A 14,258-nucleotide genomic window follows, 5' to 3' on the forward strand; every position below is an offset into this window, starting at 1 on the left:
TAGGCAGGAAAAATGTGTCTTAATGTGACAAAGAGGCTCACACATTAGGATCTATGTGCAAATGGTGTAATGGAACAGAGCAAGGGCAAGACATAGACAGCGCCAAAAAGGCAGGCATTGGTCAAAACACAGAGGCGAGGCAGAGGAACGAATATACAGGGGTGGGTCAAAAACACGGAGAATCAAACTAGGGAAAAACTGCTCAAACTGACGGGTAAACACTGACGGGTAAACACGATCAGCTGTGCATGGAGAAGACTGAAGCGGTGGCTGATGGGAGTTGTAGTAAGGAAGGTCCAGAAGATGATTAGTACTCAGGAAAGGGGTCCCTCTGGTGGTCGGAGAAGGACATGGCTGAGTGAGTCCTGACACTTAAGGTGCATTCACACCGAACGCAATTCGCGCGACAAATTTGCGTGCATGAACCATGTCTGTGGATGTCTCGATTACAATGTAAAGAAGACATAGAAGGTTTATTTATTGTGAAGAATTCTACAAAAACATTGGTAATCATGTCTCCATGTTTGAGTTTATATGATTATTATTAAAAGATTTTCCCAGTACAGGGAGCTGTGTCTGTATGACAGCCGCTTCCATGGGGTTTCTGTGTCCCTGTGGCTGAGCTTGAAGGTTCACTGTCTCAAAAAATAAAATAACGGGACCTTTTTACCTTTCTTTTTGTTAATGTTTTGATGAGGCCCAAGTGCGCTCCACAGCAGGAGGCAAAAACACTGAAAATGTCACGTGTCCGAAGCTTAGTTCCTGATTGGCACATGCGACGCAGTGCCCTGTCAAACTTCAGATATTTAAATTTTGGCTTGGGTGCCCGATTCGTTCCACGTTGCTCAAATCGAGCTGCTGTCAGACCTTTGCACTGCGCCGGTCCTTCAAACTTTAATCAAGCCTTTCAAGAAATCAAGTGTTGAGCAAATTTCTGTAAGAGCAAAGTGTAGAAAAAGCACAAGTGAGATGGAGGGCAAAGACCGAAAACTATTTCACTACCTGGAGGACGTTCTCCTATTAAGGATGGTGGAGCGAGTGCAAACACATCCACACTCAGAACTCAACGCAATCCATCTTTATTTGGAATGACAAACAGAAAATAGTAAGCACACAAAGCCAAAAGTGACATTTGGTTGTGCAATGCAGCCAGTCTAGCATAAGGCAGATTTATTTCAGTAGATAATTGGTTTGAAAGCAAAAAAAAAAAAAAATATTGAAAATACTAGTCTTTGTGACAGTTTTATCATTTTATTTTGTTATATTTATCCGCCACAAAATCAGACTTCTATGAGTTAGAACAAAATGAAAAATCAAAACTTTTCTGATTTCGCAACCTTCCTGACTGCTACAGCATCCAAGTAACAGGAGATCCTTCACTTAGTTGACTTATGTGCTTGTTCACCTTTGTTGTACCTCAGGAAAAGCCATGATAAGGATTGTTTTGCTTGACATTGATGGATGGACGTTCAGTTAGAAATTTGGGTTTAAATGGAAACTATACAAATTTGTGTGTGTGTGTGTGTCTTTCCAGAGATTTCCAAAGATTGCCTCTGTTTTCTGGCTCCATTGTTTCTGGTTGGAAGAAGTTCAATTCTGTTCCTCTGGAGAGCTTAGAAGAAAACATTCTGTCTCAGAACAAAGCGCCATTTATTGCACACAGAGTTATCACAAACATGACAGTCACAGATACTTCTGTAGCTGAAGAGAAAACAATAGTCTTTCTATGACTTAAAGTTAGTCACACCTCTGATAACATACGGAGGATGTTGGTGCTTTTAGCAGAGATGTTGCTTATCACTTCAGTTTAAGTTTTGTAAAAGCCATTATAGCACATGTCTAATTGGACATCTTGTTGCTTTGTGAATGAGTTGTATTTAGCTCATGTTGAGTACTTGAAATGCCTTAAAAAATGTACCACCATGTTTTTATAATTTTTTCAAAACTATTTTTATTGTGATGTAAACACATAACTGTGAATACGTTTTTAATAGATTTGCTAAAATTACCTTTTTTTTTGTAGAAACCCCTGCTGCCATTTTTTCTTATACTAAAAAATAAAATCTCTAATAAAACTACAAATATTACAATCAAATTATATGCTAAATAAGCAAGCAGTGTATTTTGAAGGACAAATAAGGACTAAAACCTTTTCTTAATCAGAAACTGGAATGATTAAATTGTCATTAATCTAAAATGGACCTTTCTTAATATTTACTGTAATTTATATTTTAAAATTTGGTAAAGCAAAATAAACACAAAGTAAAGTAGAAGTGTAGAGGTTATTGTAGAGGTTGTTGTATTGATTAAAAAAAGTTCCCAAAATATGCACATTCCGGGTTACTTTGATCCAGAATTTGTCTCATTCAAGACCCACTCAAATCATCTTTTGATCTGTTGTGAAATTATTCCAAGTGGTCTTTCAATTATGATTATGCAGTTTTCTGACAAAATTTTTAAAAATGTGTTGTTTTCTAGGATAAAGTTTCTGCAGAGCGGCTGGAATTCATTAGAAATTCACCTCTGAGTAGGTTGGGACTGTTGGCGTGGAGCATCCCCGCCCCACTTCCCATCACCCATCTGTTTACATACTCTCCCGCTAGCTTATAGCTAGTCTGGATCAGTCATTTTACACTTTTAAAAAGGGTTGTGGCTCTGTGAAACAGAACCTGTATGAAGACAAATACGTTTCCTTGGTTTATTATAAACTCAGGGATCTTAAAACACCCTTTGTCTGGTTTTAATTAGATGTTAGTGCAGCTGCTAATAACTACAATCTATAGATAAATATATATCGTATACTGTGATAATCCCCCTGTCAGGACAGAAGGGTAATGTTCATATGATACTACAGGTTCATTTATGTAGGCAGAAGAAATTAGAAAATTGATATTTATTCCATCCCAGCTATCCATTTATCTTCTTCCTGAGTCAATAGAAGCTGTAGAAATTGCGGGCGTTTGTGTATTTGAGCACATGTAACCAGCATGTGACCCTCTGTATGTGTGTGTGTGAGGGGTGCAGCGTGCTTTCTGTGTCCTCTCTGTGCACCAGGGCAGTCATGCTGCGGTGGATCAGTGCAGCCTCTCTAATCTCTGCCCTGCAGCTTTTGCCCCGCCGCTGCTGCTGCCGGTCAGACTCGCTCCTCATCTCAGTACGAACAATTCGGAAGTGTCCATTTTTAGATGATGTTCCTGCTGATGATTACTGCTGTTCACTTTTTGTCTGTTTTCCTTTCAGGATTATTCATCGTTCTGATTAGCTGTGAAATGTTCTAAGTTCTGACTAAATAAAGAAGAAAAGAACATTAAAAGATGATTAGAATGGGTTTACTGCGGAGGTCTCATCAACATATTTAAATAGTTCTAAAACACTATTAACAGTGCTTTTCTATTGTCAGGATGTGTTTGCGTTTGCAAACTCTAGTGATTCTGTCAGTGAAGACATCAGAGATGACCCTCTGTGACCTGAGTGGCTCCAGCTCTGCTGGACGTGGGGCTAAAAAAAGAGTTAGAAGTCTGAGATACTGAGACCTAGAAGGCTCAGCCACACACCAGGGAAGCAATGTCAGACTCATTCAAGTATCATCCTTTTTTAAAGGGAAAAGATTCATGAAGTTATCATCAGTTTTATAAATCTCAGAGCTGTTGGACTTTAGTGTGTTTCCTTTCGTCATTGCATTTTAATTAAAAACATGTGACTTAAAAAAAGGCTAAATGTTGCATTTTAATATACAATATTTGGATAATGTTTTTTCTTCTTTTAAAATAACTTTTCTAGTTAAATAGACTCTAACAGAAAGCCTTCCATTGATAATAATTTGAAAAAGTTCAAAAATAACTCTATTTTGTAACATTTTGATAATTTACTACTTCTTCCCACACACACTCAGTCATTGAGAAATGATAAACTCCCATTTCTTCTTATTGCATCCACACTACACTAAACACATAAATATTCAGCCTTACAGTATTTATTACTTACTACTGGGAAAAAAGTCAAATTCCTTTATAGCAAAGCGTTTGCTCGCTCCAAACGCGTCTGAACTTCTGATAAATAATGTAATATGTCTCCAGCTCTACACTGAGCCTTCTCCTTGCAACAGCCGCCTCACACTTTGAAACTCTCTGCACAGATCCGTCTGGAAATGGAAATAAAAAGGCAGAGAAAATGAAGCAGATGGGAAATTTATCCTTTGCAAACCAAAAACAACAAAAATGAATTCAAGTTTGTTTGCAGTGTCAGTTTTTCATCTGCTTGGCTCTCTGTTAAACTGAGATTACCAGCCACATTTTAGCTTCTTAAATCCAAATTTTTTTGCTCTGTTAGTATGTATTCACACCACAGAATGCATATGAGAACTGGACTAAGTGAGTGTGACGTCACCTGTAGAAAATGTCTTTTTTCTGGCTCAAAAAAAATGAAGTCAATACAGACATTTTTTGCGAAAACAAGTCAGTTTAAATTATTTTTTTTTAATAAACCATTAACGTTTTCATCATCAGAACTCAGCAGATCCACACATAGTTATTATAAAATGCTCATATTGTTGACGTCATATTTGCCAATTAAAGAAAAAAAGTAGTTAGCATTGCTTTAGTTGCTTTAGTAGTATTTAGTAGTTCGGGATTAGGGAAGGAACTCGGACATAGCCTCAATCACAGTTTTTTCGCAATGCAGATGCCGCCATGTTAGAGCCAGGAAACATCACTGATTGGTCCAAAACCTGTCAGTCAAACGTTTCGAATGCTTGACATGAGGGCCAGCCATTGAACGTATATGAGAACTGGACTGAGTGACCCCCTCCTCCCTTGTGTTTCAAACAGGAAGTACCTGCTGAGTCCAAGAAGCCAAAATCTCATAAACTTTTATTAAGAAATAAACATCTATTACTTAGTCAGTGTAGCTGTCAGAATAACCTTTTTTAATCTTGCTAATACTATTTTTTTTCATGATATTTTTTCTTCAAGTTATTAAAGTTATAAACCGGCCAATCAGATGCATTAAAAGTTTGTGGTTTCAGGTTTCACCTTTGAAACGTTAGACAGACTGGCAGGCTTGCGTTCAAGTGGTAGGGGTGTGGCCTTCCATCGAGCTAGCTCGTGATTGATGTGAGTGGTCGCCATAGAAGTGACCAACTCAGACCAATCTCTGCTGGTTTTTGGTTCCAACATGGCGTCCATATCACAAAAAAATGGTGACTGAATTGACTTCATTTTGTTTCATCTGAAAATAAAGTCATGCTTGATGCTGATGTCACACTTACTAAGGCCAGTTCTTAAATTCAGTCAACAACCGGCAGGCACAACATAAGCATCCCCTAGCTGTTTATTCCTCAATAGACTACGGAATTTTGGCTTAATGAAACCAACGGGTACTTCCTGTTTGGAACACAGAGGGGGAGGGGTCATTCAGTCTAGTTCTCATGTACAGTCATTAGATCATACAAAATTTAGATTGTGGCTCTTGCATGACTATTTAGCTTTAAAACTGGTTATTTGGCAAACAAATTCGGAGTTCTGAAAATATTGTGACATAGAAGAAGTTGAGAATCCTTTCATCAGACACCCTTGTAGAATTATCTAGACACTCATACCGGAAACATCTTCATCTATCAAAGGAGAAACTTTGTTTTAAAAGTTGGAGTGAGCTCAGTCTGACTGTCTCCTCCCGATAACACCCAGAGTTATTCACCCTCTCTTATCAGCTGTCATCCTCCCTTTCTCACCCGTTCTCCTCCTCCTCCTCCTCTCATTCACTGAAAGTTGACTCCCCCGCGCTCCTTTCCCCCCACCTCCCTGACACGCTTTTATATTTGTAGTTCACGCCTCGGACAGCATTCGAGACGCCCTCACCTGCAAAGTGGCCACTTTCCCCACTTTCAAACCAGAAAGGATGCTTTAGTTCATACAAGTGGCCGGCGCCCTCGCGCACGTGCTCTGCTGTTAGCTTAATGCATCCCCGATGAGGCGCTTTTTGGGGCTGGTGTTGGAGCGCCTGGCGGTGCTGTCTAAAAACCTCAAGCTGAGAGATCGCAGGAAATCAAAGAAGAAACTCAACAGTTGGAAAAGTAAAGCATGGGTGAGTGTGGGATCCAGACATGGTTCTTTCCTTTGATGCTGCTTTACGGACACTTTTGAAAAGTGTGAGGGTGGAACAAGTTTGTAGGATTTTATTAGGACTCACGTTCATTTGAGTTTTATTTAGCACTTCACCAAACTTCTGTTTGAAAAACTAGTTCACAAAACTCATCAGAAAGTTCAGACAGTTTAGAAGGTTTCCTCTCTGCTTGTTCTGCACCAAAAGATTGAGTTGAAATGTCCAAGCAAAGTAAGCTTTGATTTGTTGTGTTCTAACATGTAAAAAAACACAGGGGTGTTTGTCACCTCAGCCTGCTTACAGTCTCAATCCTGACTGTATCACTTCCTCCCTCTTCTTAAAATAGTCTCTCCATTGAGCACCAGAAGCATTTTAAGAACCACAACTGAGTCTGCTGTGTGTGTGTATGTGCACATGTGTGTTTGAATGAAAGAGGGCAAGATAGTTTTTTCCTTAGCTTTTCGATCACACAAACAAACCGTCATTCCTGTCATTTCTTTTTATCAGCTTAACATTACAAGACAAATTAAAATGTTTTTTCTGACTTTATCAACTTTGTCTAAATAATCAACAATGAAAGCAAAGGGCATAAGAATTTCCGTCTCACAACAGTTGATTTTGTATAGTTTTTCTAGACAACAATTCAAAATCTTTGTTTTTTTATGCTTTGGTCTGCATTTAATACAGGGGGCTTTACAGACATTTTACATTTTATATAGGTGGATCTATTGAAACACAACACATTTTAAAACACAAGAGAGACTTTTTCTTGGAATTGCAGCCAGTTTTTGCCTAAAAAAACACTTAAAAGTCCTTCCAGCTATCGTCCCATTTCACTGATCAATGCAGACGTCAAAATTATTATTTTAACTCAAATATTGCTTAAGATTTTGTGGGCCATGAAAGTGAATACATTTAAAATGATTTGAGTCCAGTGAAGTTCACGTCTCTTAAAAGGGTGCAGCCAGTGGAGTTTGTCAAATAGAACACAGTGATGAGTTTGATAAGGACATTTAAGGATGAATCTACATAGTGTATGGAAAAGAGTATTCAGAGGTTTTAGATATGACTGATAGGTGTTTTGATAGACAGAATCTCCATAATCAATAATAGGTAAAACAAGTTGGGTTATAATTCTATTCCTGGCGTCAAAAGTAAAACAATTAGAAGAACGAAATAGTGGACCTAAGATTGAATAGGTTTTACTAAGAATATTATTAACATGGAGTTTAAACTTTAAATTTGGGTCCAACCAAAGACCAAGATACTTAATAGAGTCAGCGTTGTGCATTATTGACCCATCACTGAATAGAATTTGCAGAGGAGGTGCATCTTGCAGTTTATGAGGTGTACCAAAAAGCAGAGAACCAGATTTTTTCATATTTAAACTAAGTTGATTCTCATGAAGCCACATTTGTATTGAATTAAAATCTAACTGTAATTGTTTTTCAACAACAGAAAAATCTGAATCAGAGCTGTAAATAACAGTATCATCGGCATAGATGTTTACAGAGCAATTGGAGATGACATTTGGAAGATCATTAATAAAAATAGTAAACGAAAGGGGACCAAGAGTGGACCCTTGTGGTACACCTTTTTCAAGAATGCATTTATCCGACTGAATACCATTAAGAAGAACATACTGGGATCTATTATGCAGATATGAACTAAACCAAAGAATTGCATTAGAGTCAAAACCTAATGTGTACAATTTATCTAAAAGCAAATAATGATCCACAAGATCGAAGACTTTAGATAAGTCCAAAAATATGGAGCCAACATATTGATTGTGATCAAACGAGGAGAACACATCATTCGTAAATTTAAGAAGGGCAGTGGTGGTAGAAAAGCCAGAGTGGAATCCAGACTGCACAGGAGATAAAATATTGGATGCATTTAGGCAATCATTAATCTGATGGTAGATAATCTTTTCAAATATCTTAGCTACAGCACAGATATTAGAAATTGGGCGGTAATTATGTAAATCAGTAGAATCACTTCCTTTAAGCAGAGGAGTGACTCTAGCTGTCTTCCAGATGAATCGTAATGTAGCTGTATTTAGCGACTAATTAAATAAATCAGCTAAAGGAAACATTAAAACATGAGCAGCAATTTTGAGAAATTTGGGGTCTAGACCATCAGGACCAGAACTAAATTTTTTTTCAGATCCATCAAAGCATTATAAACATCAGTTAGAAAAATTTTAGAGAAAGAGAAAAGGGGACCAGAGAGCTGTTAGTTTTAAAGGGCTCCAGTCACGTAATTAGAATTAACACTACTACTGATAGAGGTAAAATGGTGATTCCATAAGTCCGAGATTATGGACGAATCAGAAAAGGTTTCATTATTCACGACAATGGGATTAATATTTTTTTGCTTAGATTTATTAAGGATACAATCAAAATGATCCCCAAATTTTTGGGGTTATTCAAATTGTGAGCAAAGCCCTCTTTAAAATAATAACTTTTTGCATTCCTTGTAAATATAAGAAAATTTTCTGAATATTTTTCATGAAAATTTTGATTTGTTGGGGTAAAATAAATATATAGTTTGAAAAAAATGGACCCATCATTCCTACAGTCTGACCGGCAGCTGGTGGGGGTAGTATTATGATCTGAGGTTGTCTCTTTGGAGAAGTGTAGCCACAGTGAAGCTATGATTAGCTGACTTTAAGTAATCTACAGAGTAGCTTGACCCCCCCCGCTGTGTTTTCAGGGTTGTAGGGTTTTTGTGCATGTTTGTGTTGATATGTTCTTGTCTGTTTGTCTAAGCAGAGCTTTGGAAATGCAACCCTTCTCAGTGTGGCTGCATCCAGAGATTACGTGATATGATCTGGGACAGGTGTGCGGAACGCTGTGGATTAGTGGACGGGATATAGTTTGTCCCTGTGTGTGTACATGTGTGCACGTCCTACAGTATGCGAACACGGGGCAATTTGTGTTTCTTTGTGTGTAAACAAGAGAGAGGGGGAAAGGAAAAAAACTGAGTTGAGATTAAAAGTGCATTTTGTGTGTTTGCGTGTACTTGTGTGTGCGTGTGCGTGTGTGTGTGAGTTCCTATCCCAGATTACCCTAAATTTATCTTTCAACTGCTGACAGATGATCTAACATGACATCACTCATATTGGCACTTGGGATAACATGGCTGTAGGATTGTGCCAAAACAGTTCTTATGGGATCATTAGTCCACTGATCACTGATAATAAATTACATTTTACTTTATAGATACAGCTAAGAGGAAAATGCAGTATTTAATCCAAGCTATTACAATGAATGATACTCTGATTTACAAGTTATAAATTCTAATCTGTAATTATTTTTTTACGCCCGTTGTCACAAATTACAAATTGGGTTCAATAGTAATTAAAATTGCCTCAAATTGTTATGATAAAACCAACCTCTCACATTCTGCTCCTGAATCAAACACAAACTAGGAACAAACAAATGTTGCAGTTTCTCAATAGACCGTTGAGACTGGACTCAGAAGGGAGCAATTTCTCATTGGTTCTTGTACCATAAAGCCAAATTTTGCACAAAAATGACCATGTGTACAGCCTGATATTAACTTTTTAATGTAAATGTCTTTGTTTCTAACAACTCTGAGTGGTTGGTTTAAAAATAAAAAAGGTGAATTTGTTAATTTGGTTGCATTATAGTTAAAATGTATCACTATTATTGGTGCAGAGCAGGAGTCTCAAACTGGCGGCCCGCGGGCCATATGCGACGCCAAGTCAATATTTTGCAGCCCCTGCCTTAATATGAAAGTTCAGTGTCTTCTAGATAAAATTTTCTGCATGTCCACGCTTCTTCCATAGGTTTGTATTTGCTTTGTGATGTTTCATCTTGCTTTATGTTTAAAACTTTGGATTTGTTATTGTCGCTGGATCTGGTCATCAGAAAAGTCCTTAGCAACAGTTGCTAGCCCCGTTAGCTCCTGTCGTTTCACAGGACACGCTGAAGATATCATGGAAATAAAGTAATTTTTTGACATATTAAAAAATGTCACAAATGTAATGTGATTCCTTTAGAGCATTTTCCATCTTTCCTTGGCTTCTTTATACACAATAATGTAACATTTTACCTGGGGTGCCCAACCTTTTGATCCTCACTGTAAGCAATGCGTGATAAGCTAGACCATAAAATACAAAAACTTTTTTGGTGCTACAAACCATTTAATATATATTAAAATGCCAGTTTTTAAACAGTAATAGAAAAAATACACTAGATCCATGTAAATCTTTGTTTTCCTTTTCTGAGTTATCATCTGGTTCAGAACTGGTTCAGCTGGAAAAAAAACATCTCTATAATCCTATTATAGGGCAGTGATGTTGGTTTTCTATCAAGGCAGACCAATGAAATCCTAGATGTTGAAATTCCGTTCACTTATCATTGTTTCTTTTTTGTCTTTGCATCTGATTTTGGTGACAGACAGATGTATTAGAGAGAGGGGTATCGCAATCTGCGACAAATCTCTGATGCGAAGTGATTCATTTTAATACGATTTCATGTATTTTCCTGAATATAGATTTTATTTTTGTTCTGAGTGTGGGCTAGATGTGTAAAACAATCCCACTGTTCAAACACTGTGCAGATGGACTGCTGTTTGATATCACAACAAAGTGATTTTATCAGGGAAGGAATTTGCCTCTTGAGAAATGTTTCGTAAAAAGCTGGTTCAAGGTAAAAAAAAAACAAAAAAAAGGTCATCACTGTTTATTTTTTATAGTGATGTGAGGTTTTACAAAAAAAGCTTAAACCTGCTTTATAGACCACAAAATGTTTGTTTTTCGCCATATTTTGAGCTGATGATGTGCACTGATTCATGTTTTAGAGAGATTACAAAAATATCTGAAGTCCATATATTTCCCCACTTCTCTGAATTTAAATGAATTATAACATTCCGTTTTTTTGTGGTTTTAGGTGATCCTGACAGTCTATCTCAATGACACCCAGCAGATGTTAACTGAGGTCCCAGTTACTCCAGCAACAAGAGTGGTTGATGTGGTGGAGTACTGCAAGGAGGCTGGTGAGGGGGATTGTCACCTGGCCGAGGTCTGGAATGGACAAGGTGAGTCCATTCTCTGGTTTATCAGAAATGCTCAGGAATCATCTTAGACATTCATGATTTCATTTGCATGCTGAACAAATTTTAAATGGCACATGTCTCTTCAACTATTAAATCTGGCCTGCAAAACTGGAATAAATTATATTGATAATCTTTAACAATGTTTTTTCCTTGTACTTCTGGTGTCTCCCCATACACAGACCTTTGTTTAGGTTCAGAAAGTTATTCTGGTGTTGGAAGATTTGTTGTTTTTCCTGCATAAATGTCTGATTTCTAAGTAGGACAATCATTTTTCCAATCATTCAAACACCCCATGAACGCAACATTTCTCTAAATTGCATTTTCCCCTCAAAGACATCAACTCATTGACACAATTGGCAGTAAAATTAGAATAAAAGCCACAATAAATACTCCAAAATGTTCTATTTTATCAGATTTCAATAAAGATTCAAACATGTTTTCATCCAGATTCCTTGCTATTTCTTCCTCTTAAGTGGTGGATTACCAAAACACTCCTAGCAACTGCTTCTGGTGTGGCTCTTCTGTCCATTTTTTAAACCCTTTGTGGGCCAGGAATCAAAAAGTTTACCCACCTCTGACCTAAAGCAAAGTCAATATTTTCTGCTGCTGATTTTTAAAAACTAAACCCATCTTTAAGGGCTTTGTTATTTTGTAATCTATGAAAAAAGATTAAGAAAATAGGTTAAATTAAAGGAAGTTAATTTTGTCAACATTAGTTCTTGTCCAATTAAGATAATTGTGCTCAGGTGTGTTCTTGGAGTAATCCTGTAATCTAAAAAAAAACTCGATTAGCAAGTTATGGAGAATTAAGATGATACAGATTTCCATACAAACTGAGAAAAAACAGTTTGAAAAGGACAAGTATGAAAAGCATGCAAAATTTGTCTGGAAAAAAAATCATCTAAGCATGGAGTAAGACAGCGGTATAGCTATTGCACACTAAATATATAGCAGACCACTGAGTAATAAAAAACATTTGTATGCAATTTATATATAAACTGATTGCAACTAAATTCTATATTTTCTTCTGTGCATGCAGACTAATTTCTAGAATCAATTGAGATTGTATTTTCATGAAAAACAAAAACGACTGCCATGATAAAATCACAAGGCCTTCTTAAATGTTTAAAAGTTTGTCACTAAACTACTGTTGGAATGTCTATGACAAAAAAGCTGATATATGATGATGTTTTAACCATAACCTTGAAATATATCTAAGTATAGATTTTTAACAAAGTTCATTGTGCCTAAATTCATCATAACTCTTGAAGTATTTCAGGTTTCAGTTTTGTGATAGCATCTTTCTAAAGTAGTGCTCTCGTGGTACATCGGTTTTTCATTAGTCTCTGTGACAGTAAACAGGTGTGCCACCCCCCCCCTTTTTTTTTGTAAAGTCTATTCTCATGTTTTATGTCAGAAGATCTGTGCAGCTGGAAAAGATCTGGAGTAAGATAAAAAAAATAAAGAGTCAGAGCTCATTTGGTTAGCTCTGTTCCTTCAAAGCAGAGTTAAATTTTCAACCATGAACAATGCTGATTAGTAAAAAGCAATATTGTTAATGTTGATGCTTTTTGATGCAGTCCAAAATAAAGGAACCATTTAACTAAAGGCTTTTACTAAGTTGTTTAACAACATTGCAAAAAAGAAATGTTTATAAAATAGCTAGATTATTATCAGAATTACTGAGGCTGATCTGGACTATATCTGCGCTAACACAGATACTACTGACGCTCTTGTCTTTTGAGGATCAGGGGGTGTAAATAATTACTATATAATCTGGTATTATGTGACAGGATTATCACATTGTGAACTGGCCTAAATCACTTGTTCTGAGGCTTACAGTGGAGCTCCAGTTTTAGGAAATCAATACAGCAGCGAGGAACTCTTTATGATCGGGACAATACCAGCTCCAGTGGACCAGTCCATTTCCCTCGCACTCTGAGAGCTACTACCTCCATCAAGGCTTGGCCCGTTTTCAGTCAAGCATAGCTGTCAAAGCAATAAACAGCACAGTGTTTGTGTGTGTGTGTGCAAGTGTGACTGAGAGGTTACGGGTGTGTCCCAGAGGGCAACAATATAAAACAGCACACAATAAACGCTTGTACATGTTGTGTGTCAGATTGTTTCAGTGTGATGAGACACCGTGCCTCAAAGGCTCGGCCTCTGTTATTGTGTGTTTGTGTCTAACCACTGTGGACAGCAGAGATTTTTGTGTGTGTGTTTAGACTGAGAGAGGTGGTTTAAATAAAGTTTACACACAAGAATGTAAAGATACAATGTAAACTTCTATAAAAGTGAACTAAATAATAAAATAAAACATCAGAATGTGTTTTAAAACTTGTGCAACACATTTCAAAGTAAACTTACAGTATTAGGATGAAGCATTTAAGGTTGTGTAAGACTCATACCATTAAATATTAAAGAGCTAGTGTGTTGTGTCAATGATATACTGGTGATCAAGCAACTTCAATTGGTTCCTTATTTAAACATGGCACAGCATCTTTTTAGTGTCGTCATTATTGCTGGAAGGGCTGACATAAATATCACTAAATCAAACAACAAAACGAATGTGACGGCAGTGTATGTTATTTTTATTTTTATTTTTTTGATAGAGCAACAACCGCTTGTGTGGGACAAATAGGGACGATGCAGCCAGGAGATACGGGTATTGCTTAATCAATCCGGGAAAAGAAAAAAAACTGTAGAACTCAGCCTGGAACAATGGAAATCATTGGAAGCAGCGGACAGTGTAAACAGATTGTCCTTGTCAGAATATTTCAGTGAGCCTAAACCAATAGTGGATTTTAAATACTCAAAAGATTTATCATCTTTTCTATTTAAAAGTGCCCTTCCAATGAAAATCAAGTTTTTTGAGTTTTTAACATTTATGTGAGGCATTTTCTTATGAAAGAGATCAAATGTAATAAGAAATCATTTTGTTTTTGCGTTTTTACTTTTTAATCGCTGTCAATCAAATTGTTGCAGACAGGCTCTGTTTGAATGAATGATCTTCTTTCCATCAACAGCTCTGCTGCACATGCACTAAACCCTCATCCGTTCCTAGTGTGTCTAGT

The 14,258-nt window shown here is 37.0% G+C and overlaps 1 protein-coding gene across 5 annotated transcripts in view; it reads left to right on the forward strand.

Moving 5' to 3' along the window:
- Window positions 1–14,258, forward strand: part of LOC112142367 (apoptosis-stimulating of p53 protein 1) — a 62,136-nt gene that overhangs the window by 4,849 nt on the left and 43,029 nt on the right. Inside the window, exons 1-2 of one of the 5 annotated variants that reach the window (XM_036209852.1) lie at window positions 5,639–6,081; window positions 11,019–11,166. The exons of 2 other annotated variants lie outside the window; for them this stretch is intronic. In XM_036209852.1, coding sequence (XP_036065745.1) covers window positions 5,965–6,081; window positions 11,019–11,166 — 265 coding nt within the window. In that variant the 5' untranslated portion in view covers window positions 5,639–5,964. Of the gene's footprint in view, window positions 1–5,638; window positions 6,082–11,018; window positions 11,167–14,258 lie in introns of those variants that run through there. 2 more of the 5 variants (XM_024265691.2, XM_024265681.2) reach the window with 2 other exon arrangements.

The sequence above is a fragment of the Oryzias melastigma genome, linkage group LG22 (genome assembly GCF_002922805.2).
Source record: "Oryzias melastigma strain HK-1 linkage group LG22, ASM292280v2, whole genome shotgun sequence".
Taxonomy (NCBI): Eukaryota; Metazoa; Chordata; class Actinopteri; order Beloniformes; family Adrianichthyidae; genus Oryzias; species Oryzias melastigma.